Below are 22,987 nucleotides of genomic sequence, written 5' to 3' on the forward strand. Positions count from 1 at the left end.
GTCGCTCAATTATTAAAGCGCTTTGTTTCATAATTCTCCTGGCGGAATTTTTTTATTTATTTTTATTCGCTAACTAAATTTTCAGCCATGAAATGTATGTACATTTTGCACAACACATTCAGCTCACTATGCTGAGATATATTTTCCTCGTTTAAAAAGAGATTAATGAAGAGTAAATTATTTATTACAGTATGTTCCATATTTCCTGCTTTCCATCCGGACTTGTTCAGAAGATTGGTGCGTTGTTTTGCACATTAATTTCTCATAACACTTGATGATTTGTCCTACAATTAGGACCTGAGCATAAAAGGCGCAACGCAAAAGGACGAGATCAAGATTGTCAATCATACTAAAGGGTCCAAATATAGCATCCGCTAACAAAACGACATCGTTTCAACTGTCGGAACGAAAAGGACATTGCAGAGAAACCGGACCCAACGACAACTAAACCAGTGTCCAAAATAACGAGGATGGAAAAGTAGGCACTGTGCGCAACAAGAAGCTTTGTGTTTGGGAGGGGTACGTATCGATCACTTATACGGCACACGACAGAGGGTATCATACGGCAAATGACAGATGGTACATAGAAAGTTGTTAATGTCAATGCGCGGCTTAGCAGAAAAATCGCGGACACACTGTCTATGGAAGTGCCTGTGACACCTCCAACAACGCACCCACTCCACTTTTATCTCATCCTCCTCCTCTGCTTTCATCATTTCTTTCGAAGTCTCTGTCTCCATATTTTTACTTCTTCCTCGCTGCATTTATTTGCCGACCAAATTATCAGATTATGTCTCTCGCAGTTCCAAGTGATAACAGTTACAATTTCACAGTGAATTTACTTGCAAGCACACACCTCATTATAAGATTCTTGCATGGAAGCTGATGATGAAGTTCTCTTTCGTTTTCGTTGCTGCTGCCTCTTCTTATTTATCTCAGCTACGACAACCTCAGATACTGTTGGAAGCTCCTCAATCATATCATGCAGCTGCTGCCTGCTTATGAGGAATGACAATTCCATCACATTAACAAGTCCCGATCAAATCATAGAACTAAAGCTTGATGAAATCCATAGGCACCTTTGAGCCTGACGAAATCCAAAGCGAGCGCCTATGAAGAAAGCCACAGAGAGTAACCAAGTATCGCTGTGGGCAGCGACCCAGGATAGCCATTCCTCTTTGGGCATCATATCTCTGGCTAAGTTTATACCCAATACAGGCTCCGGAAGGTCTGTAGGAACATCCTCCATCGGCGGTTCCACCATCCACTGCCCATCGGGATATCCATATAGGCAAAGAAACTCTTCCTCCTCCGAATCACCACGTTTACCTATATAGATATATTATAACCCATGCGCTAACTTTGCAAGCCATCTACAAAACTTATTTTTCTAATAATAATAGTTGATTAATTTGAGGAGATTAAAGAAAGAAGTTAAGTTAGTTATTTGTAATAAATAGATATTGTCTTTCCTAAAATATCCTTCCTAATCAACTATATTGGCTAGAATTACAATTATTAGAAGGACTATCTTAAAAAAAATGCATAAATATGAGTGACAAAGTGGATTGAGATCTTATATTTAGGACCAAATTAAAAATCAAACAGGGTCTTGTATTAAAGACCGAAGGTAGTATCACAATAACTGGTCATGACGTGGGCCTACAATTTATATCCTCACTCGAAGACCAATGTACTAGCATCATCTAATCTCATAACAGAACTAAAAACTGAGAGATATAAGAAGCCAAGAACGCCGCCGTTTACAAATTTTGAATATTGATCCCACCCCTTGACTTGCATGTCAATTTTTTCTCTCCTAGTTTATTTTATAAATTTCAATAGAATTCAAGTATTAAAAATATCTGCTTAAATTTTAATTTGAAGGTAATCTGGAACCCGACAAAGAAGCAGAAGAAGAAAACTAAAAGAATACGGGGGGGAAAAACAGAGAGGCAGGATTAATCCATTTATTCGTGTCCGCCAAGGATTCTACATTTGCTCCATAGAGTGTTCACCAAAAATTTTAGAAACTAGAGACATAAGGGGATAGCTTAATCGACATATGAAATCATATAAAAAGTAATAATAATTTATTTCTTCCTTTCTTGCCTGGACATAATTTATCACTGAATGCTAAGTGAGCGGAATTAAGTGTCGCGTCGAACTAAACATGCCAAGGTTTGGATGATTATACTTTCTTTTTTGCCCCGACTTTTCAAGAATTGAAGAAGAAATGAAGCTGAGATTAAAGAGAAAGATATGTTAATACGTAACAGAATGAAAACTACTCACTGGGATCACACCGGCGATAGAACTCATCAAAATCTGCACAAGAGAAGCATATATTAACAACTGAAACAGAGAAGGAAACGAAAAGAAATTCGACAAGAATCAAGAATGGAAGGACTCGCAGGGGAAGACGAAAAAAAGGGCAGGAAATTAAAGACAGAAAGCGGATCGGATACCCTCTGTGAGGGCCTTAATCAGACCGTGTCTGCGAGCCCTGAAATCGCTGAAAACTAGTTCCATGTCAGCACCAGAATTGGACGCAGAGGCTCCTTCCATTTAGAGCTGAAATCGAAGATTGTAAACGGGAGGAAAAGAGCGGGAAAAGTATTTGATCTGCCACCGGATTTGAATCGGAAACAACTGAGAATATTGACGTACGGGACGCGATATTGATGGCCAGCGAGTGCGTGAGGACCGGGATTTTATAAGGCTACGGCGTTCGGCCAATAATAACTGTATTATCATGTTATCTGCATTCATCTGAAGGTTCATGCCAACCGCCTTCATGACAAATGCATATCTGACCTCGTCACCTTCGCACTCAATGGGAGAAATTGAGCTGGGTTTCATCAATTTCAAATATCAACGGTTGAGATATAATAAGTTTGAGGTGTTGATTAATTAAAAACAACCATCAAAATCAAGTAATTTGAAACATCAGTTAAATTTAATTAAAAATAATAAATATATAAAATATATACCTATTTTTTAATTATGTTCTTATTTGTAAATGGAATACACGAGGGATAATGAACGAAAATTTATTACAGACTGATAATAAATAGCATATATTTAATAAGGATAAAAATGTGAAGACTGTTTTAAAACTCAGGTAAATAAGGTTTGTTTTTTTATATTCAGAGGCAACACTGTAAAAGAGACTATTTGTTATGAAAAGGAACGGAGTGAAGCATAAAATATCCGCTTGTCAATTCAATTTCAAGCCCTACAGCTGGGTCCTGCTTAATTAATTGATGCCTCTTTTGGATACTTGATGAGTTAAACAACGGTGAGAACTGAATCAAAGTTTCAATCAAATTTGATGTGAATTTTGGCTCTTCGGATTGAAGGATGCGTTTCGTGCTTCGTTTTGAAATAAAATAAAATTAAAATCCGAACACGCCAACGGCCTATATCGCATCGCACGTGCTTGGAAGAAAACAAAATAGTAGGTGGGAATGATGAGTTCACTTCAACCACAGTTAAATCTAATAAATAAAATATATTCTTTTAGTCCTATTTATTTATAAGATGAAAAGAGAAATTTTTTTTCAAATCTTATTTATAAATTATTTTATTAAATTTTTAATATAAATATATTATTTTGTCTTTTATTTATTATAAGTGTAGATATTTTTTTTAATTGAAAAAATGTATATCTTAAATAAAGATCAAGTTAAAAAGCTGTTATATTTTAAAAAAGAATTAATAAAATTTAAATTTTTCTTGATCTGTATGAAATATGTTCATATATTAGAAGTGCCCTAAATGGCACCAGTAGTATCCATACTTTCACCATATTGTCATGTTGACACCATTTTATATGGATCCTCATACCGATCCAAAATAATTTCTTCATATTCAATAATTCGGTAACTAGCTTAATTTCAGAATATCGAGTTATATGATTTGGATTAAATATTCATGGGCGCCATTTGATAAGGGGAATATTGATTGGTAATCGGAATCAAAATTTGTGTGGAAAGAATGTATGAGAGCATGCAGGAAACGAACGTGAGGTGATCGATCAGTAAAGAATAGAATGAAGTATATGACCCAAGAAATTAACGAATATCAATGTTGTACTCTAAAATGAAGCGAAATAAAAGGACTTTCTAAGATATGTAATATAAAAAAGAGCAATATTTGGGCGCATTATATAGATCTCCGCATCCACCAATTGACACCATGCTGACTTGCTTGTGAATGGTTTGTTCCAATGTCAAGAACAGAACTTTGTTTATTAATGATTTCAATTTTGTTCATGATTTGTAGGCATTAGTACCGTAATTGGCAACCGTATTGTCCACGAAGAAGAAAGCAGTCTTATAGAAAAGGACGACCAGGATTGCCCATCACCCATCTGCTAACCAAACGACATCGTTTTAATGGGACGACAAACGCGCTGCAGCCACCAGAGTAGTGGAGAAACCGAACGCAACTAAACTAAGGGTGTGTTTGGCAAGCATCCCAAACCATGGTTTGGGAAAAATGTTAGCCAAACACCTTTAAAAAAATCAAAACCATGTTTTTGAGAAAAACAGAAATTTTTTACTTTTGGAGAAAAAAGAGGAGAGTGTGAGAGTCTATAGGATATGTATCTTGTGTTTTTTTTATAAACATATTTTTTATAAATATATTTAATCTTATATCTTATAAATATATATACATATTAATTAATTAATTATATTATCTTATATATTATTAATATATGTTAATAAAAAATATATTATTAACAATTTTATTCCTTCAAATTAAAATATATCATAAAATATATTTTTCTATAATTATCATATTAATTTATGCCAATTTGTATATATAAAAAGTACTTCTAATAACAACTATCCAAACACTCACACTTCTCAAAATCACTTTTTCACAAAATCTATTCTTTCCAAAATCTATTTTTTCAAAATCTATTCTCCAAAAGTTATTCTCCAAACCATGGTTTGGTTTCATCCAAACACACCCTAAGTAATCCTAAAATAATTAAAGGTAAAAGGTGGTAATATCAGGGTACAGGCGACCTTGCTAACTTTCTCTTTTTAGGAGGCGTTGTTGTGCAGAACCGACATGTGTGTTTATCCCACCACTCTTTCTTTCCACATTCCTTACACACTGTATCTTCCTCCTCTTCCTCCTTTACCGTTTCCGATATCATCAATGCTTTTGACGCATTGGAGTTCTTTGGCTCTTTTATAGGTCGCCCTCGCTGCATTTAATTTGCCAACCAAAAATTAATTATTACTACCTCCGGTCCTTAATATAAGACCCGTTTAATTTTTGTTTGATCCTAATTATAAGACCCAATCCATTTTATCTCTCATATTTATGTATTTTTTCTCAAGATACTCCTTATAATAATGATAGTTCTAACCAATACACTTAATTAGTAAGGATATTTTAGGAATGACAACACTTATTTGTTACAAATAACTAACTTAACTTACTTCCTTAATCTCCTCAAATAAGTCAACTGGGTCTTATAATTAAAACCGGAGGTAGTATTAATTACCAATCATGTCTCCACCTTGATTCTTGTTTCAAGTTCTCCAAGGTTGTCGCCAAAACATGTGTTGGGAACACCGTTAATCACTCTATAACAGCCATTTTAAATTTAATGTCCATGCTTGCATGATATATATACCTTGGGTTAAGGTTTAAATGCGACTCCGCTTTCAATGGAAGCTGGTGATTTTTTCTTTCCTTTCTCTCTCGGGGATTTCCTGGTAAGAACATCATGAGATGGTGCTGGAAGTCGAGCAATCCTAGTGCGTGGAGACATATGAGCAGTAGATTTCAATATCATTAAAGGATGGAAGACTCACTGCTACATCAAATATACTATTATATCCATAGCAGGTGTCACAATATGAAAATTGAAGAGCCACTGGCTCATTTCAGCAAATTAAAACAGAAGCTAACATCAAACTAAAAGCTTAGTCATATATATATATATATATATATATATATATATCCAACAAGTTGAGAAGAGTGTATATATAAAAATATGAAGGCCGGGGAAGACAAACAAGTAAATTGGTGCTAACATCAGCTTGCCTTTTCATTCTGACAGTCCTCCATTTTTTATTTCCTCTCTCTCTCTCTCTCACGCAGGCACCCTGTTACTGAAAATGGCACAAAGAAAAAAATCTGACTGTTATATATTATAGGGAAAACTAATTTGTGAGTCCTTATAGTTTAACCTAATTTTTAATCAGGTCCTTGCAGTTTTTTTCCTTTTAATCAACTCCTTCAAATTATCTACGTTATACGCATCACTCCCTCTGTTTAGAAACGTTAACCGGGACAAACAGATTCATGATTGCCATTAAAAAGAAGTGAGGTGACTGACAGTTGGATGAATTTTGACAAGTTGGACTTCAGTTATCAAAACATTAGAGAAATAGAACATTAATGACATCGAAGAATGAAAGCACTTTTAGGTTTTTCTTGTGATTAGGAGAAGGGAGGAGATCGTCGTGCAAAATCTGATCCCTTGCTCACAGTGTCTGTCTTCATATGTCCCCATTAACGCTATCATGAGCTCAAACTCAAATGGAATCGCGAAGGGCTCAAGTCAGAGATGTTAGCCATGAAAGGGAAAAGTGGACCCTTTACTATCCATGAACCAGTAAAGAGCAATGCGTGGAGTTTTCTGCATTTTACCTAAGAATGATCCCTGGAAAGAACACATTTGAGAGTCTTCCAGAATACGCATTTGAGGATATAATTCTAATGTAGTATTCTTATGGGGTGTTTTTCTCATTGTTAATAATCAATTGGTGTGTTGTGTGTTTGTTTTTCTATCAGATCCGGAAAGCATTCAGAAAAGATCATACATTATGAAGGACTATCCAATCAAGGAAAGAGTAGAATAACTGCTTGAAGTGAAATCTACAGAAGGCTGTAGTTAATTGCTTTGCCGATCCGGAAAAGCTTTTAAGATGTAAATGGCCGCTGGTTGTTTGTAGCTGGTAATGGTTTAGTGCTGTTGAGGACCATCGTTGTAAAATGATAGGGACAATAAGCATGAAGTGAACAATATAATGACAGGGACTACAAACACATTTCCAACAGAAAAAACAATATTTGAACTCCCAAAAATTGATACTTCCATGACCTTAGACCATGGCATTCAATAATTATCAAGGAGTTGTGATTCCAAAATTAAAAAGTTGTTGCTGTCATATATATTGTGCTGTAATCTTTATTTTTTTTATTCATCTCAAATTCCATAAAATATGTATGTGTAAACAACTCAAGTTAAAAAATCTTTAGATCAATAACTCATTTTGAAAATTTCATCCATGCTTACTCTCTTTTCTTGCAAAATACATTTCTGAAAATTTGAAAATTCAAAGAAAGACCAAAGGTGAAGTTAGCCATAAAATATGACTCTCCCAAGTTAGCCATAAAATATAAATACCTACAATTCGGTTCTAACTCTTTCCCAGAAGATCTATTCTTCTCGCACCCCCCAAAATAGATCTGTGTTGGCCTGAGATCTAAATGAACAACACGGAAATACTAAATGTGAATCCTCAAGCAAATAAACCTAACGAACACACAATGGAATCCGAGATGAAACTTTGAACTCACAGAAAGCACACATGTAATGAATGCAAGAGCAGAGAAGATGGAACTTTTAAAAGATGGGACTTCGAATTCAACTCCCTCATTCACTCGACTTACCTACTTTAGCGATTATGCTCTCAACTAATATGTTTCTCTTTCGCAATCCATCTCATTGCTCAATGGAACGAAGAGGACGTTGGTGTCGCTAATGTGTTGATAACCGAAGTCCACCTTGTCAAAATTGATCCAGATATCATCTACCTCAATTCTCTTAACGGCAATTATGAATCTATTTGTCCCCGGTTAACGTTTCTGAAGCAAAAGGAGTAACGTGTATGACGGAGATAATTTGAAGGAGTTGATTAAAAAGAAAAAAAACTCCAAGGACTTGATTAAAAATTAGGTTAAACTATGAGGACTCATAAATTAGTTTTCCCTATATTATAACAGTGAGATTTTTTTTTTCTCCATGCAATTTATATATACACACATTTAATTTTTATATCCTCTGTTGAGGTGCGTGGATTTTTTTATTATTCCTCTAACTTTTCTTTAACACATTTTAATAGAATTTAAATATCAAAATGGAGGTACAGTAAATTTTAATTTCTTATCTGCATAGTATATCACATGAAGAAAAATAAGTTGTTAAAAAATTTATTTGAAAGTTCAAAACTGAAAATGGAAGGAAAAAGTAAGGAAAAGAGGAACTAGTTTGAGTAGATGAGTCCTCTAAACCCATCAAATCTGAATTATCCATGGTTCAGATTCGATTTTTTTATTTGTTTAAAAAAATTATTTCAATATGTATAGAATTTAAAATAAAAAAAATCTCTTAACTATCATTTTTTCAAAAAATAATTTTTTTCTATTTAAAAATAATTAATTAAATATTTTAAATCTAAACTATTTAAATTAGATATAGACGGTATAAATTTAATAAGTTTAGAGTGCTAGAGACTGGTTCAGAAAAGAGGAACACGAGAAAGCGGGTTAAGCCATTTTTATTAATGCACGGCAAGAACTTGATGAATATGTTTTCGTTTAGGGACTAGAAATAGAAAAATAATGATTATTATTATATCTTTGCATGGACGCACATAACGCCTCACCAAATGCTAGGTGGAATTAACTTTCCTGTGGTCAAAGATTCATCGCCAAAACAAGCCAGACTTGAATGCTCGTGTTTTCTCTTTTCTTGTTCTTTTTTCTTTTGACTAAGTTTTATCCTTTTCCTTTTGAAGAACAGAAAAAGAAATGAAGCTGAAGTAACAGAAAGAGGGATTAAATTTAAAAGAGAATAAAAACTCACCGGGATCACACTGGCGATGGAACTTATCATAATCTGCAGAAGCATATTAACAATTGAAACATGGAAGGAAATGAAATGAAATTGAAAAGAATGGAAGAAGTAGCAGAGAAAAGAAGAGAAAGGGAAAGAAATTAAAGCAGGGGATACCCCTCGGTGAGGGCCATAATCAGATAATTTCTGCGAGCCATGAAATCCATGAAACCTTCTTCCAGCTTATCACCAGAACTGGACGCAGAAGAGGTTCCTTCCATTTAGAGCTGAAATCCTAGTCTGTAGACGGAGGGAGAGAGCGGGAAAAGTATTTGATCTGTCACTGGAAACACACAGAGAGAGAGAGGGCAGGATTAAGCGGATTTGGATCAGAATCATTTGATAATATTTGAAGGCCAGTGATCGTGCGGACGGGCTTTTATATGAGAATGCTAATTCATGTGCCACATACATAGCTGATATGCGCATGGATCTTAACTAACCTTTTGAAATTGGACTATTAGAAATTTCAACATGTGGGGGCCGATGTAAGCTTCTCTCATGCTTGCTTAACAACATGAATTATTATAGACTAATTTTAGCCAACAAATTAAAGAATTCAACGGTATTTAATAGAAACTACAAGATGATGTTAAATAAATAAACATTTAAAGGCGTTACCTGAGAATATGAACGCTTGAAAGATTAACTGGGCTTACAACTATAAATTAAATTTTAATCTCATTAACTTACAATGGGGAAGCCACGTAGGTTAACCTTCGAAAAATAAAGGATGGCAATCTAGAAATCCAGACCAGCAGCCACTCAATCTCGTGCTGTCATATTTTATTCATTAACATGAGAAATTTAACAAAAAGTATTTTGCATAAATTTGTAACCAGTGTAATTTATTTCTTTAAAGAATGAAATGGAATATCTGTAACTGATAAACCCCATAATGTATCATAAACTCAATGCTACGTCGTTCAGGCAATAATAATAATTCTATTATCAGTCATCTACACTCAACTGAATGTTTATGCCAATCGCGATGATAACAAATACATATCCTGGTCAAACGTTCAGAGATCTGCTCCAATGTCCAAAGCACAACTGGGACTGGGAACCCTTGGTCCTGCTTTTAATGCCTTTAACATCATTTCCCTCTTTTGCACACTTGATGACTTAAACAACGGTGAGAACTGGGCAAGCAGATTCTCCACTGTTACTATGTTGAATTTAAGTAAGAATCCTCAGTTGAAAGTAAAATCCCTTTGTATGAATCCGCGTCAGGTTCAGGTACTAGGCGTCTCCTAAGCATCTCTTCATATATTATCTCAACCTCTCTGTTATATCGCTTCCCGCACAACACCTTGACAAAATTAGAGAATGCATCTAAACTAACTACAAAGTTATTACTAATCATTTCATAAACCGTCTGAATTGCCATTTGCTCATTGCCGTCCTCACAGTATGCTCTAAGCAAGCAGTTGTACATGGTAGCATCCAGGTGATGTCCATTCTGAAGCATCTCCCTAACCAACTTTTCAACTTCTTGCATCCTACTCTTCATTTTACAAAGGCCACATATCACTGCGCTATATGATAAGAAATTAGGCGAGCAGCCAAATTCTGGCATCTGCTTTAAAAGAAGAATGGCTTCTTGTAGCTTCCCTATGTCCACAAAAACTCTAAACACTGCATTGAAACTTGACACGCTAGGCTTAATGCCTCTGGCCCTCATTTCTCTTAGAAATGAAATTGCTGCATCTGGTTTTCTGATTTTGCAACACTCGTTAACAATAATGCCATATGACTTCACATCTGGATTCATCCTAAGACTAACCATTTCCTTCATGTGCTTGATAGCTTCATCAGACTTGCCTACAATGCAAAATCCCTTTATTATGCTCGTATGAGTGACAACATTGTCTTTTAGACCATTTAACCGCATCCTACTCATCATCCTCTTCCCTTCATCTACCTTCCCGCTCAAACAGAGACCTTCTATAAGCGCATTGTAGGTCAAGACATTAGGCTCACAACCGTGCTTCGCCATCTCCATCATACAATTCATTGCCTCCTGCAATTCACCTTTTTTAGAGTAACCATCAATCAAAGTCGTGTAAGTTACCACATCTGGTGCACATTTCTTACTTTCAATCATTTCATTAATAATCCTCTTGGCACTATCCATATCACCTTTCTTACAAAATGCATTGATCATTACGTTGTAAGTGAACAAGTTCGGGTCACATTTCATTTCATCGAACACCTTCCTGGCGTGCTCCACCATACCCGTTTTACAGAAGCCCCTAATCATCGTGGTGTAAGTATAAACATCGGGAACCACCACACCTTCCTTCACAAGCTGATCGTAGAAAGCCTTGGCCAAATTGACTCGATTCGCTCTCACCAACACACCTAAAACCGAATTATAGGAGTACAAACAACGGCCTCTTTCATACGATTTAACATAGTGGAACCAATGAATGGCACCCCTAATATCGCCACTATCACCGAGAGCTTTGATGAATCTGGCGATGATAAAGTCAGAGACTTTGCGAGAGTGGTGAAGGAGGGAGAAGGCGGTGGAGAAAAGGGAGTGAGAAAGCAAGACGTCAGTGATGGCGATGTAACAGGAGCGAGTATGGAAGTAGTTTTTAGGGTTAGGTTGAGGGTTGGAAGCCCAATTGAAGAAGAAGAGGGCGTGGAAGGGGTTTTTCTGGTTCTTAATTACTTGGATAACTAAGTCTGGATTGAGATAAGAAGCGAACTGATTAAGGGGTTGGGAACTGATGTTGGCGTTCTGGGGATTTAGGGTTTGAAGCAGTGAAGTTATGGAGGTGACAAGGGAGGGGTTTGGAGGAGCACGCCAAGGCCTGGCTGCAGCCATTCCCTCACAAGCACAAGTGGTCAATACTCTGTTGCGCCTACATTTATCAGAAGCACATGAAATTTCACATCTTCATAGCACAAATGCCCTAATTTTTCAGATCACCGATGTAATAATAAATCATAATCATCGGAGTAAAACGGAAAACCATTCTTTCAATTGAAGATTGAAGCACAGTAGGATTGCCGGGAGTCGAAGGACGAGATGGCATAGACCGAGTTATATCTCATGTAAGTCCGTGAGGTGAAATCTAAGCCTGCAAGTTGCGAAACCCGCAGTTCATTTTAACCTAAATACAAAATTATTAGGAAAAATGACAGTAAAATACCATGTGAATTTCAAAAGATAAATAAGGACTTGAATAAGTAAAATGACAAATAGGGCATTGAGTACCAATTTAATTTAGATTTTTGGTCTAATGACCGAATTGCCCTAATGAGTGAGGTAAAAAGAAGCTGAAAGTGAGAAGAAAGCAAACAGAGGAAGACGTTGATGAAACACAAAAAGAAGGAAAGAAAAATATTGAAATGCTATTATCTTACTCCTCCGCATTACTATTTGTAGACATTATTGATTTGGTGGGTTTTGGTTGTGGGAAAGAGGATTTGTAGTAAGAAAGGGAGTGAACCTGTAGGATTACGTGAGTGAGTAGGAGTTGATGGCGGGATTTGGATTATTCATTTTTGTGGCTGCTTCATGGTGAAATAGGAACAGGATTATTGCATTTGAGGGTTTATATTCAATATTTGGTGAATGATGAAGCAGAAATCAGAAAATAGGGCAAGCAATTACGTAATGTAACTGTTGTCATATGCCTACTGGTTTTTGGTAAATCTCATTACGTGAATGGTAGATTTTATTATACATGTAGTTAATTATGAAAGTTAATAGTTCAATGTTTATTGTGATATACTTCAGGTGCACGTTCACTGAATGATTTATTTATGCTTATAAGTTGTCCTTCTAGTGAAAACAGGTTTACAAAACCCATTGAAGAAGTGGTCACTTTCACTATAAAAGTTATAAATCCCATTATGTGCTTTGTAAAATTCAGTGTGAAATTTTATTGGTGGTGAAAAGTAAGTTACTCATCCCCCAAAAATATGTTGCAAAACCTATTAACAAAGCGGTCACTTTTACTACAAAAGTTATAAATCCCAATATATGTTTTGTAAAATTCAACGTGAAATTTTATTGGTTTTTAGAAACAAGTTGCCCATCCTTTGAAAACAAGTTGCAAAAGCCATTTAAGAAGTGTCATTTTCACTATAAAAGTTGCAAATCTCATTGTATGTTTTGTAAAATTCAGCGTGAAATTTTATTGATTTTTAGAAACAAGTTGCTTATCCCCTGAAAAGAGGTTGCAAAACCCATTTAGAAGTGGTCATTTTCACTATGAAAGTTGTAAATCCACTATATATTTTGTAAAATTCAGCATGGAATATTTATTGGTTTTTAGAAACAAGTTGCCCATCCCTTGAAAACATGTGGCAAAACCCATTAAAGAAGTGATCATTTTCACTACGAAAGTTGTAAATCCCAAGTGTTTTGTCGAATTTAGCGTGGAATTTTATTAGTTTTTACAAACAAGTTGTTTATCTCCTGAAAACAGGTTGCAAAACCCATTAACAAAGTGGTCACTTTCACTATGAAAGTTGTAAATCACAATATGTGTTTTGTAAAATTCAGGACAAATGGTTTAATAATACTAGAAAACTAGATAGCTTCACATTCTCTGAAAACGATTTTATGAGAAGAACAGAGACAGAACCAAAAAGAGGAATGTAGACAATAACATTTTAAGCTGTGGGGACCCATCGAAAATACTCTATGAAGAATAATATTTAAGTTTCCTACTTGCTTATCACAGTTGGTGTTACTTCAGCGACCTCTTCGACGACAACAATCTCAAGAAGTATGAGTTATTTCAAACAGGGCAATGTATTTCAAAGATGGTAACCAAATTTAGCGACGGCAATCTACTCCTGCGACGGTGGCAATGTGATTTCGAAGAACCCTTTTTGGTGACGGCAGGAACTTGGATTTAGTTTCGTCGAAGGAAATCAGTTTCTCCCTTTCTCTATCGCACAAATACGCTGCTCAGTGTTCAGAGATAATAAAGACATTTCAGTCTTTATACCAAAAAACTAAATTCCAAATTAGTACCCAATGCCCTATTTGTCATTTTGCTTATTCATATTTGTCTTTAAATTTTCATTTAAAATTCACATGGTATTTTGTGGTCATTTTCCCAAATTATTAATTAATTAATAATCAATTTTTTAAAATGATTGTGGGATTGTCACGCAAAGGACTAAATAGTAAATACAACTCTGCTCAACATGTAACCACACCTATTTATTGTATAAATTTTCAATCATAGTGCAGGGGCGGGGAAAAGCCTGGGGGAGGCAACGGAGCCTGGGAGGCCAGAGGTTGAAGAGGACTGAGCCGAGTTTGATTAGGCCATGCCATTATATGCATCTCAAGGGTATCATTTCCGTCTATGGCCGAACTGAGAGTGTCCTTTATGTCGGAGTGATCACAACAGTGGATAAGACCCGCAGAGCAAACGGAGGAAGGCATCACGCTCTTGCCGTGCAACCGAGAGATCACCAGAAGGAACCCTTTCCCTGTGGCTTCTTCAAACAGTTCTCTTACCCCTGCTCTCTCTGCTAACCTTCTATCACAGAGTACACGCACACAAACCCCTGCATATAATAATGAATTCGGAACAATTCAACCCATTTCTCAAATTCTATGCGACAATTTGTTTGGTTAAAAATACCTCTTCTGTCCGTTTGATTTCCATCCCAAAACGCTCTTCCTTGGGTCGAGGGATCAATTCTATTGATATTTCTGCTACTCCTGGTAGATACCAAAATCTTATACCCTGCATAATCTGGGTATTGGCTGTGTTGTCTTGTTGTTTGCTCCTACTTCTTGTTTCCCTTCCAGGAACGTTGCTCCTCTCCTTTTTACAAGCAAAATTGAACGTGGCTGGTTTGGTTAGTTAAATATGTCTCTCTCGTTCACGCATTTATAATACGTAGTCATAAAATTGTGGATTTTTCTATGGCTTCTTACGATAAGGGTGTTTTGTATTCTAATTCAATGATTGTGATGAAGAAATATATTACCGACGATAAGGGTGTTTTGTATTCTAATTCAATGATTATGATGAAGAAATATATTACCGACTGGGCAATCTGTTCTGTCTGGATATTAACAAAAACAAGAGGGACTCCTGAGGAAACTGCTGCACAGAACCACGCCATACACCTACCAGTGGTGGTATGGACGCAGTGTTCCCCCTCCAAGGGCGTGAACAGTATGGAGCTCACCACTGAACACCCTCTGTCAGGAAGATGCATCCCTGCTTTCATCTTCCAGTCATACTTTATCCCACTTTTGCGGAATCCCCTGTTCTCCACATTCATAACTTTTCTGCTCATTTCTGCACATTCAAAATCACAAGATTCTCATCTCAGATGCTTTTCATCACTTCATAATTATAACGAAAGTCTCATGACATCTTCAACATTTTGATCTCGCTTTCATATTTTTTCATGTGATTTTACACAGTTGAGGAAAACTTTCTCAAGATATGGATGACCGCGTACCCTGCAGTTCAATGCATTGGTGCAATGTCAAGTCATCTAACTCTGCAATATGCCTGGGATCTGTGACGGCTTGGATAGTGTACTTCTTTTGAATTATTGAGCTTTTCCGTTGCACGATACGTGCCTTCAATTTCAGAGTGCTATAACCCCTTCTAACTTTCAACCATATGCACTCATTCTGAGGGTTGATCTTGCCGAGATGGGAGCTTAACTCGGACTTGGCCTTCACTGGTACGAAAGAATCATCACTATCGTCCTCTGCAAATCCCTCAATGATGTCTCCGGGCAACGGCATGCTCTCCTCCCACTCATCGGCTCCCTCTTGCTTCACTTGCTTCACACAAACGAGCTTCTGATCAAGTTCCATGTTCTTGAAGATAATGCAGGAGTAGACCTTGAAGCTGGATCAGCTTCAATTCAAGAAAAACAGAGATTTCTTCAAGACACGCTATAACTATGGACAAGAAAGCATTTCGATGGGGCAAAATGCGTTGTATCTTTAATCCCAGATCCTAGCGATTAACGTCTATATCCTAGTGATCAACGTCTATCTGGCTTTACATAAATGCCATAGGCTATCGCCAAGATGGCTTGCAGGATCCACATCCTCTTTGTGGCTTGTCCCTTGGCCAATGCTTAACGTCACTGGCTATGCCTTCATCGCTATCACCAATGCGGTAAATTAATGTTTCTCCCCACAATATTAAAGCATGTTATGAATGGTTAAGGTGTTTTGCTTTTTAAGAACTTCGGTTGGAATCACTAGAAAGTAACAAAAAATGATTGTGCAATCTTGTATAACTTATTGAGAATTAAATGAGCTGCTCATATAAAAGACAATCTCCGTGGAGAATTCCCATTCTTGATTTACTCGTTCTTCCCTTTATTCATGGTTTCAACTCCATGCAAATAGTACAACATGTTAACAGTCAAAAGATGACAAATTCATGCCACGAAGACCAAGCAATGAATGTTGTCTCGAAATATTGAAGTCAGCATAGCTGTAGTCCATCATGCCAAGCTCCTATCATTGGGAATTCAGCCTCTGAAAATCAACCAGTTGGTAAAGGTCGCCACGCCGTTGTTTTGTCAGTGGGAGACTTGCCCTGATTAATCAAATCATAAAATTAGACAAAGAATGACAAGCGACTTTACGGTAAGCAGAGATATCAATGTGGATTAAAAAAAATAATATATATATATATATATATATATATATATAAACATCTGAGGCTAGATGAACCACCTCCTCTGCTCTAACAATGAATAGTCGATTTCTGCTATGATGATTGCCTCTTCATGTTCTGTAGTTGCCAAAACTTCTCCAAACTGACACATATGGATATATTTTAGTAAGTACTAATTCAGAGATCAGCTCATTAGCTATACCCATAATAATCAATAGAAAAATTGTCGCTCCAAATTTTAGGTATTTTCTATCAAATTCTACAATAAAATTTAATTTGACGTTAAGTAGTTAAAATAAAGTTCAAGTATTTCATTTTTATTGAAGAACTAGCATTCTCCCCATGCCTGCACGGGATCAAGGAATTCAATTCAAACATTTTATGGCGGGGCAGAATATAGCTGAATTTGAATGTTCTGAAGTCTAGGAAAGTTAGATACAGTTAGTACTTACCGGCCCAACAAGAGTGGAGTGGCCCCAAGCCACATAACCAGAACCAGTATCCCGAGCAGGTGAACAAGTGGCCACATATAACTGTGAATACTCAATAGAGAATTTCCAAAAGGTCAAAAAACAAAAACAAAAAGAGAGAGAGAGAGAGAGAGAGAGTTTCCAAAAGGTGATCATTCACAATGTCTCAGACCTTAAGCAACATTCCACAAATACAGAGAGGTTAGAACGTAGATTAAACCCAGACTACAGCCCAAGGCCAATTCCAATGACAAAATAAATTGCATCAATATCCCCACTAATATATGGAAAAAAATATGACAACTTTTGACAGCCTACAACACCAAATTCCTTAGTCCAGGCATGCTATTCATATCTTTCCATCCAAAACTAGCCCAAGAAAAGAGATATCTCTAAATCACACGCAGAGCTTAAAATACCGCTAGAAGTGCATTAAAAAATTTCCACAGAAAACAAACAAAAAATAAGGGGTCATTACCTGGTTATCTGTAGCCCTGCAAATAAAAAAGAAAAATACAAATCAGCACAGGATAAATCCGACAGTTATTGCTTAATGATAATTTTGACACAACAATAAAGTGATAAAGAAACAGCAGAATAGGGTAAGTGGTGGGGAACACAATGAAGTGACAGGTAAGAGAAACACAACTTAAGAACACAGTCACACGTCATGCGTTTCAGGTCGTAATGTGGACAGCAAGCAGAAATTATTACTACCTTGCTCTCTGCAATAACTCCCAATGCAGGGGTCCAGTAGTCATGTTGAATGCACCAGGATAGCAGAGCAAGTGAGCACCTGAGGTCAAAAGCAAATCTGTATTTATCCGAAAACTTGCAAACAAGAAAAGTAATGTGATCAAAGTGATTCAAATTCTGAAACAAATCAATTTAACTGCAGCAATTTATCATAACTTGCCCTTTGTTTGATTTTCCTCAAAAACCCACAAACGAAAATCCCAATTTGGCAAAACGGTTCACAACCCCAAATTAAACAATAAGTTATCCACAGAAACCATCCTCTGGATTCTGAGTCACCCTTACCATCACAAACCTTCAACCTAACCTAATTTCTACCATAAATCCATCCAACAAAACCTTAGGATTGACCCATGCAGTCCTAAACCTTCATCAGTACTATGGCAACATTCGAACTAATGAAATAATGTAAGAACTGGTAAATTTCAAGTTGACCAGTAGGACAGGATTAATTACTTCCAGCTAAATGAACTAAACTAGAAAGGGGAAAAAATGCAAACCAACCTCTTGCCGCATATATCATTGCCAATTCCTGAAATCGAATGTCATAACAAATGCCAATACCAATGCGCCCAACTTCTGCATGAATCAACTCTCCATTAAAATCATGAAAAACTTCACGTGAAAATTTAATTTTGGGAACAGCTCTCATTGCATAAGGCAATCAGGTAAGGATGTGCTCTGTTTTAAGTACAAAATATGATTGAATGGGAAGCCTTTAGAAAGCTAGTTTCTTTTTTCTAATTTTATTTTTAAGAAACCCAAGTGCAATTTTTAATATCTTTACTGTCAGGTTCTCTGATAGCAAGGATATAAGAAAATGTATTTCAATGTAGTCATTTTATTTTTTTTCAAAAGAAGCATGACAAATTAGGCTATATATGCATAAACATCACTTCTCTTCCCTCATCAATCAATAAAACAACAAAGAAAGAAAGAAAGAAAGAAGGCAGAACTGCATAAAAACAAGGATATCTTGAAGTGTAATCACCAAATTCATAGTGAAGCCTCGTTTTAAACAAGATCAGCCCTTAGGGGCGTCAAGTAACCAAATTAGACATAATACTACATGGTCTATGGAAAGTGTAAGAAATATACTAAAACCAAAATAATGAGTGTGACTTTTATGTCCATTTTCCCATCCGTCTCCAACTGTCCAGCCATATTAGCATCAGTTCTGTCCTATGAATGTTCCTTTCTCATCTAAATAATGGCAAAACTATTAGCATAAACAAGAAAAGTGTTATTGTGCTCAAATGTGAAATGAAAGAACATGTTAGACCTGTATCCACGATGGTTGGAGTCTCCCCAGCCGTGAGAGTTTTTGATTCCATAAAGGTAATCTTCCCAGGTATGTCAATATCAAAAAGGTGTATCTGTAGTGGGACTAGCAAATTAGAAATTACACAAGAAAGCAATTCTTCATTTGATTAATATGTCAAACACCATAAAATTTCAAGTCGATGATGAAATCTAGTCCCTAGAAAGATCTGTGCACTTTGAACTATCATTGGCCCTCCTAAAATTCCACAGGTAGCAATTGAGATGGAAACAAAATGAAGTATAAAGATACTTTCTAGATCACTGGCTGACAAAATATATAACTTTAGTGGAAGAATTTGTAAAAGTGCCATGTGGTCGCCAATACTACAGTGGTAAATTTCATCTTAATAAAAAATTAGAACTAGCTTCCTAAGAAAAATTAAATAGCACACCTAAAACTTTCTATGATCAGGTCCAGTCAGAACTCAAAACATATAATTTATAAAGAATGAATTTCTTGATAATTGAACATAAAATGTAGATGAGAGGCAAGGCATCCACATAAAGTTAAAAATCAAACCTTGCGATGTTTCGCTTTTAGCTTTCCATCGGTGCCAAAGACGCAACAAGTGTTGTATAATCGGCCTTCATAACGTTCTGGTATGGATCCTCCAACTATCGTGATCTTCAAGAGACGAGAGACTTCAGAGAGCATGGCAGTTGAAGGAGATGCATCGCCACCAGCATCAATATCCTCGGCGTAGAGGGGGAAGCTATCATTTGAATAGGGACTATTCCATATTTCCTGACAAGTTATAATAACACTTAGTAGAATGCATATTTCATATAGTTAATACAGAAGAAGCGAATGACAGAGAACGCACATTTTATCAAGCTCAACAGGCATAAATTTCAACAGACAACTAATAAAATGAAAAGTATGCTAAGTAACTGATCGAGTGAGAAATGCAAAGAGCTTACAGGCAAGAGAACAAGCTGAGCACCCTTTTCTGCAGCTTCCTCGATGGCTTTCCGAGCATGAGCAATGTTCCTCTCCTTATCGGGGGTTACTGATAGTTGACAAAGCCCAATATTAAACTGAAATCACAGAAGAAAGATTCTGGCGGTCATGTAGAGTAGCCCCGAAGCGCCAATCCCATGTATTCAAAAATAAAATAAAAAGAAGAACTTGCCTTGGTAACAGGAGGAGTAGGCATGGGAATGGCAGGTGGGGCGCGGGCTCTTTCTGCGTTAAATGTAGAGGCCATCACAGGGGAAGAAGCAGTGTGAAATTGGAGGTTGTGGGTCAAATGGATCCGATTGTGATAGCGAGTTGCGGGAGAGAAGAAAGGGAGAGAGGTGAGGAAGGATTTAGAGGAATGAAAGGAACGAGGGTAATAAGAGGACGAGTGGAAGAGATTAAGAGCCTTGTAGCTAAGCATAGATGATAATGTCGCTGCTTTCATTTCCTTGTCCGAACTATGGAATCCCTATCTTTGACCCGAGCTCTGAACGAACCGAATGACGACCGGTAAGTCCCCGCCGTCATTTATTGTTAATGCCTCATGATTCACAAAAAATTAAATGATTAACAACTACTACTATAATTATAATTAACAAGTTAATTTTATAATTATTTAAATAAAATATAAATATTTATTTTCAATTAAATTTTTACGGACATATGATTAAATTAAAAAACGATATATTTCTATTTATACCCATTATCTATGTCTATATGTTATCATTGAAAAGTATTATCATTAATTAAAGACCTGTTGCTTTTTATTTAGTCCTGAGATTCTTCCTTCTCCGCACTGAGAATGATTCTCTTAAATTTAGCCCAGCTTTTATCCTAGACACTCTAGAGGACTTAGGGGATTATTGTGTGGATTTTTATTTTATTTTTTCGGTTGGGGGGGTGTTCAAATGAATTAGCAGAATTTGAAGCTTGAACTTTGAACAGATCAAACCAAAACTTGGCTAGTTATTAAGAAATACATTTGAAACGAGATGACTGATCATGGCTAGTCTCATAATCCTGGTACAACGGTCATCAACTGCCTTTGGCGCCTCTTCCTTCCTTATTTATGTGGCCGACATGCAGACGCACCGTTCCTTTCTTTCTGAATATCACCAACGAAACTAACTCTGTCATCCCCGAAATTGCCACACTCCAAAGCGCCGCCTTTTGTTCCCGCACTTCGATCAAGACATGGGAGATCCCATGGCCGTTGTTCCTTATGTCGACCCACACGATGACGATACCAACATGATTCTTAATTTCGACCAAGATCTTAACCCCACGCTTCTTGATTCATCCAACCACCCACAGTTTCCCGACTCTTCCTCGGCGTTGCCCGAACTGGATGATGATGAAGTAGCAGCCTTAGTGGCCGACATTAGTCCATATCTAGATCCTATGATGTTTTCCGGTGGAGCGTCAGACAACATTGAAGCGGGCCCTTCTGAATTCCACCAGGAAAATGTTCCCGTCCCTCATCATCAGAATCTGAGTTCAGCATTGTTGCCAGCCTTCCCCGTCCCGTTTTCTTGCACTCTCTGTCAAGTGCTTCGTGAAATAGTTCATACTGATGGCACTCTTCACTTTTCCAAACTTCAAATTCACGGCACACTCGGTCTCATCTCTCATGCGGTTCTCTACCAGAATACCGAAGTGGGTTCTTCGTCCCATCAGCCATTTCAAATATTCGAGTAAGTCACCGGCTTTGACTCCGTTCCTCTATTGCTTTTGTGTGCATATGCGTCAACGAGTTCGAGCATACACGTAGGTCGTTGGTTATTTTTCTGATATATGTTTTTGCTTCTCTACTGGACCAGTTTTTCCGACAAAAACATATCCCAAATCAAGGCTTTCCTAGTCCGACACTGCTTGAACCAAAATTCAATGGGCTACTTCATGATGCAAGATCCGCTTTCTTCCTATTATGAAGCCCTCTGCTGTGGATTGGATTGGGCTGACGACTCCAATGATGATGACCTCAGCGACCATAATAAGTCTGCCACTTCAGGTTCGTGTTCTTCTTTCTGCCTTGTGTTTTCACTTTTCTTGAATCCACCATACATGATTGATTAATCAACTGTAACATTTCTTTGTTGCTCTGGCATTGTCTCTATTAGTTTATTTGTTATCATGAGTTTGAATATTGATTTTGTATATCTGTTTAGGAGGAAAATCTGGTATGGGACAAGAGGTGGAGGCCGGGGATGACAAGGAAAGGAAGACTTCAAACACTTGCCTTGCGGAACAGGTTATTCATCGGAAGCCTACTTTGTTACATTTTTCCAACCTGTTGGAGTCCAGATAATCTTTCATTTAAGTTATGAGAAAAAGGAAGAATACACACACACATATATGTAGATATTAGAAGTACTCTAATATTAATTTGTTAGTATGTGGGAATGCAATGCAGAGGGAGAGGATTGAGAAGATGAAATTGAGCGATATGAGAGATTTCTTTAGTCTACCTATTGAAAAGGCAGCCAAGAAGTTGAAGTTATGTCCCACTGAAATGAAGAAAATATGTCGCAAACAAGGATTAAAACGATGGCCTCACAGAAAGGTGCGTCTCTCAGCAATCTCAACTTTTTTTTTTTTTTTTTAAATTTGGGACTCGTCAAGATTAATGTAGCCTCTGATAAACATATTGCTCGCAGGTGAAAAGCATAGCGAGGCAAATATCGATATTGAGAAACGCTTTGGAATCAGAAGATGGTGCATCAACAAGGTCACAAACTGAAGCAGAAATTGAGAGGCTCGAACAGGAAATGATTCGGCACTGTGGTGGATTCCCCCCAACTTCATTGAATTTCGAATGAAAGTAGCAAACGAATTGTAAACATAACTGTTCTTGCTTCCATATGTTTGTATATATAGAGGAAGGCTTTTTCCTTTGGAA

General features: G+C 36.8%; 4 protein-coding genes across 4 annotated transcripts; all 4 read right to left on the reverse strand.

Moving 5' to 3' along the window:
- Window positions 1-365: 365 nt before the first annotated feature.
- Window positions 366-2,705, reverse strand: LOC114734035 (PHD finger protein ALFIN-LIKE 4-like). Its single transcript, XM_028921524.1, has 5 exons — window positions 2,469-2,705; window positions 2,296-2,328; window positions 1,080-1,329; window positions 857-995; window positions 366-758 (listed from the first exon to the last, which is right to left on the reverse strand). Exons 1-5 carry the CDS (start codon window positions 2,566-2,568, stop codon window positions 531-533), a joined length of 750 nt encoding a protein of 249 aa, XP_028777357.1. The 5' UTR covers window positions 2,569-2,705; the 3' UTR covers window positions 366-530.
- A 7,128-nt stretch (window positions 2,706-9,833) lies between these two features.
- On the reverse strand, window positions 9,834-11,847 carry LOC114734028 (pentatricopeptide repeat-containing protein At1g09900-like). The gene has a single exon (XM_028921517.1). It carries the CDS (start codon window positions 11,766-11,768, stop codon window positions 10,101-10,103), a length of 1,668 nt encoding a protein of 555 aa, XP_028777350.1. The 5' UTR covers window positions 11,769-11,847; the 3' UTR covers window positions 9,834-10,100.
- Window positions 11,848-14,501: 2,654 nt separating this feature from the next.
- On the reverse strand, window positions 14,502-16,073 carry LOC114734037 (uncharacterized). The gene is made up of 3 exons (XM_028921525.1): window positions 15,392-16,073; window positions 14,966-15,225; window positions 14,502-14,742 (listed from the first exon to the last, which is right to left on the reverse strand). Exons 1-3 carry the CDS (start codon window positions 15,756-15,758, stop codon window positions 14,527-14,529), a joined length of 843 nt encoding a protein of 280 aa, XP_028777358.1. The 5' UTR covers window positions 15,759-16,073; the 3' UTR covers window positions 14,502-14,526.
- A 116-nt stretch (window positions 16,074-16,189) lies between these two features.
- Window positions 16,190-20,593, reverse strand: LOC114734025 (omega-amidase, chloroplastic-like). Its single transcript, XM_028921513.1, has 10 exons — window positions 20,261-20,593; window positions 20,049-20,165; window positions 19,648-19,872; window positions 19,087-19,180; window positions 18,309-18,383; window positions 17,766-17,844; window positions 17,527-17,542; window positions 17,031-17,111; window positions 16,638-16,720; window positions 16,190-16,497 (listed from the first exon to the last, which is right to left on the reverse strand). Exons 1-10 carry the CDS (start codon window positions 20,531-20,533, stop codon window positions 16,419-16,421), a joined length of 1,122 nt encoding a protein of 373 aa, XP_028777346.1. The 5' UTR covers window positions 20,534-20,593; the 3' UTR covers window positions 16,190-16,418.
- Window positions 20,594-22,987: the final 2,394 nt, after the last annotated feature.

This window comes from Neltuma alba, unplaced genomic scaffold, assembly GCF_004799145.2.
Source record: "Neltuma alba isolate B1F8T4 unplaced genomic scaffold, ASM479914v2 tig00013063_pilon, whole genome shotgun sequence".
NCBI classification, from domain to species: domain Eukaryota; kingdom Viridiplantae; phylum Streptophyta; class Magnoliopsida; order Fabales; family Fabaceae; genus Neltuma; species Neltuma alba.

Coding starts and splice junctions, on each gene's coding strand:
- LOC114734035 (XM_028921524.1), bottom strand. CDS start 2,568: ATGGAAGGAGCCTCTGCGTCCAATTCTGGTGCTGACATGGAACTAGTT. Junction 2,329..2,468: donor GATTAAGGCCCTCACAGAGG/GTATCCGATCCG, acceptor TCTCTTGTGCAG/ATTTTGATGAGTTCTATCGC. Junction 759..856: donor TGCAAGAATCTTATAATGAG/GTGTGTGCTTGC, acceptor AAATAAATGCAG/CGAGGAAGAAGTAAAAATAT.
- LOC114734028 (XM_028921517.1), bottom strand. CDS start 11,768: ATGGCTGCAGCCAGGCCTTGGCGTGCTCCTCCAAACCCCTCCCTTGTC.
- LOC114734037 (XM_028921525.1), bottom strand. CDS start 15,758: ATGGAACTTGATCAGAAGCTCGTTTGTGTGAAGCAAGTGAAGCAAGAG. Junction 15,226..15,391: donor CCAATGCATTGAACTGCAGG/GTACGCGGTCAT, acceptor TTGAATGTGCAG/AAATGAGCAGAAAAGTTATG. Junction 14,743..14,965: donor CAGAACAGATTGCCCAGTCG/GTAATATATTTC, acceptor GCTTGTAAAAAG/GAGAGGAGCAACGTTCCTGG.
- LOC114734025 (XM_028921513.1), bottom strand. CDS start 20,533: ATGAAAGCAGCGACATTATCATCTATGCTTAGCTACAAGGCTCTTAAT. Junction 19,181..19,647: donor TAAAAGCGAAACATCGCAAG/GTTTGATTTTTA, acceptor GTCCCACTACAG/ATACACCTTTTTGATATTGA. Junction 18,384..19,086: donor TCCAACCATCGTGGATACAG/GTCTAACATGTT, acceptor TGATTCATGCAG/AAGTTGGGCGCATTGGTATT.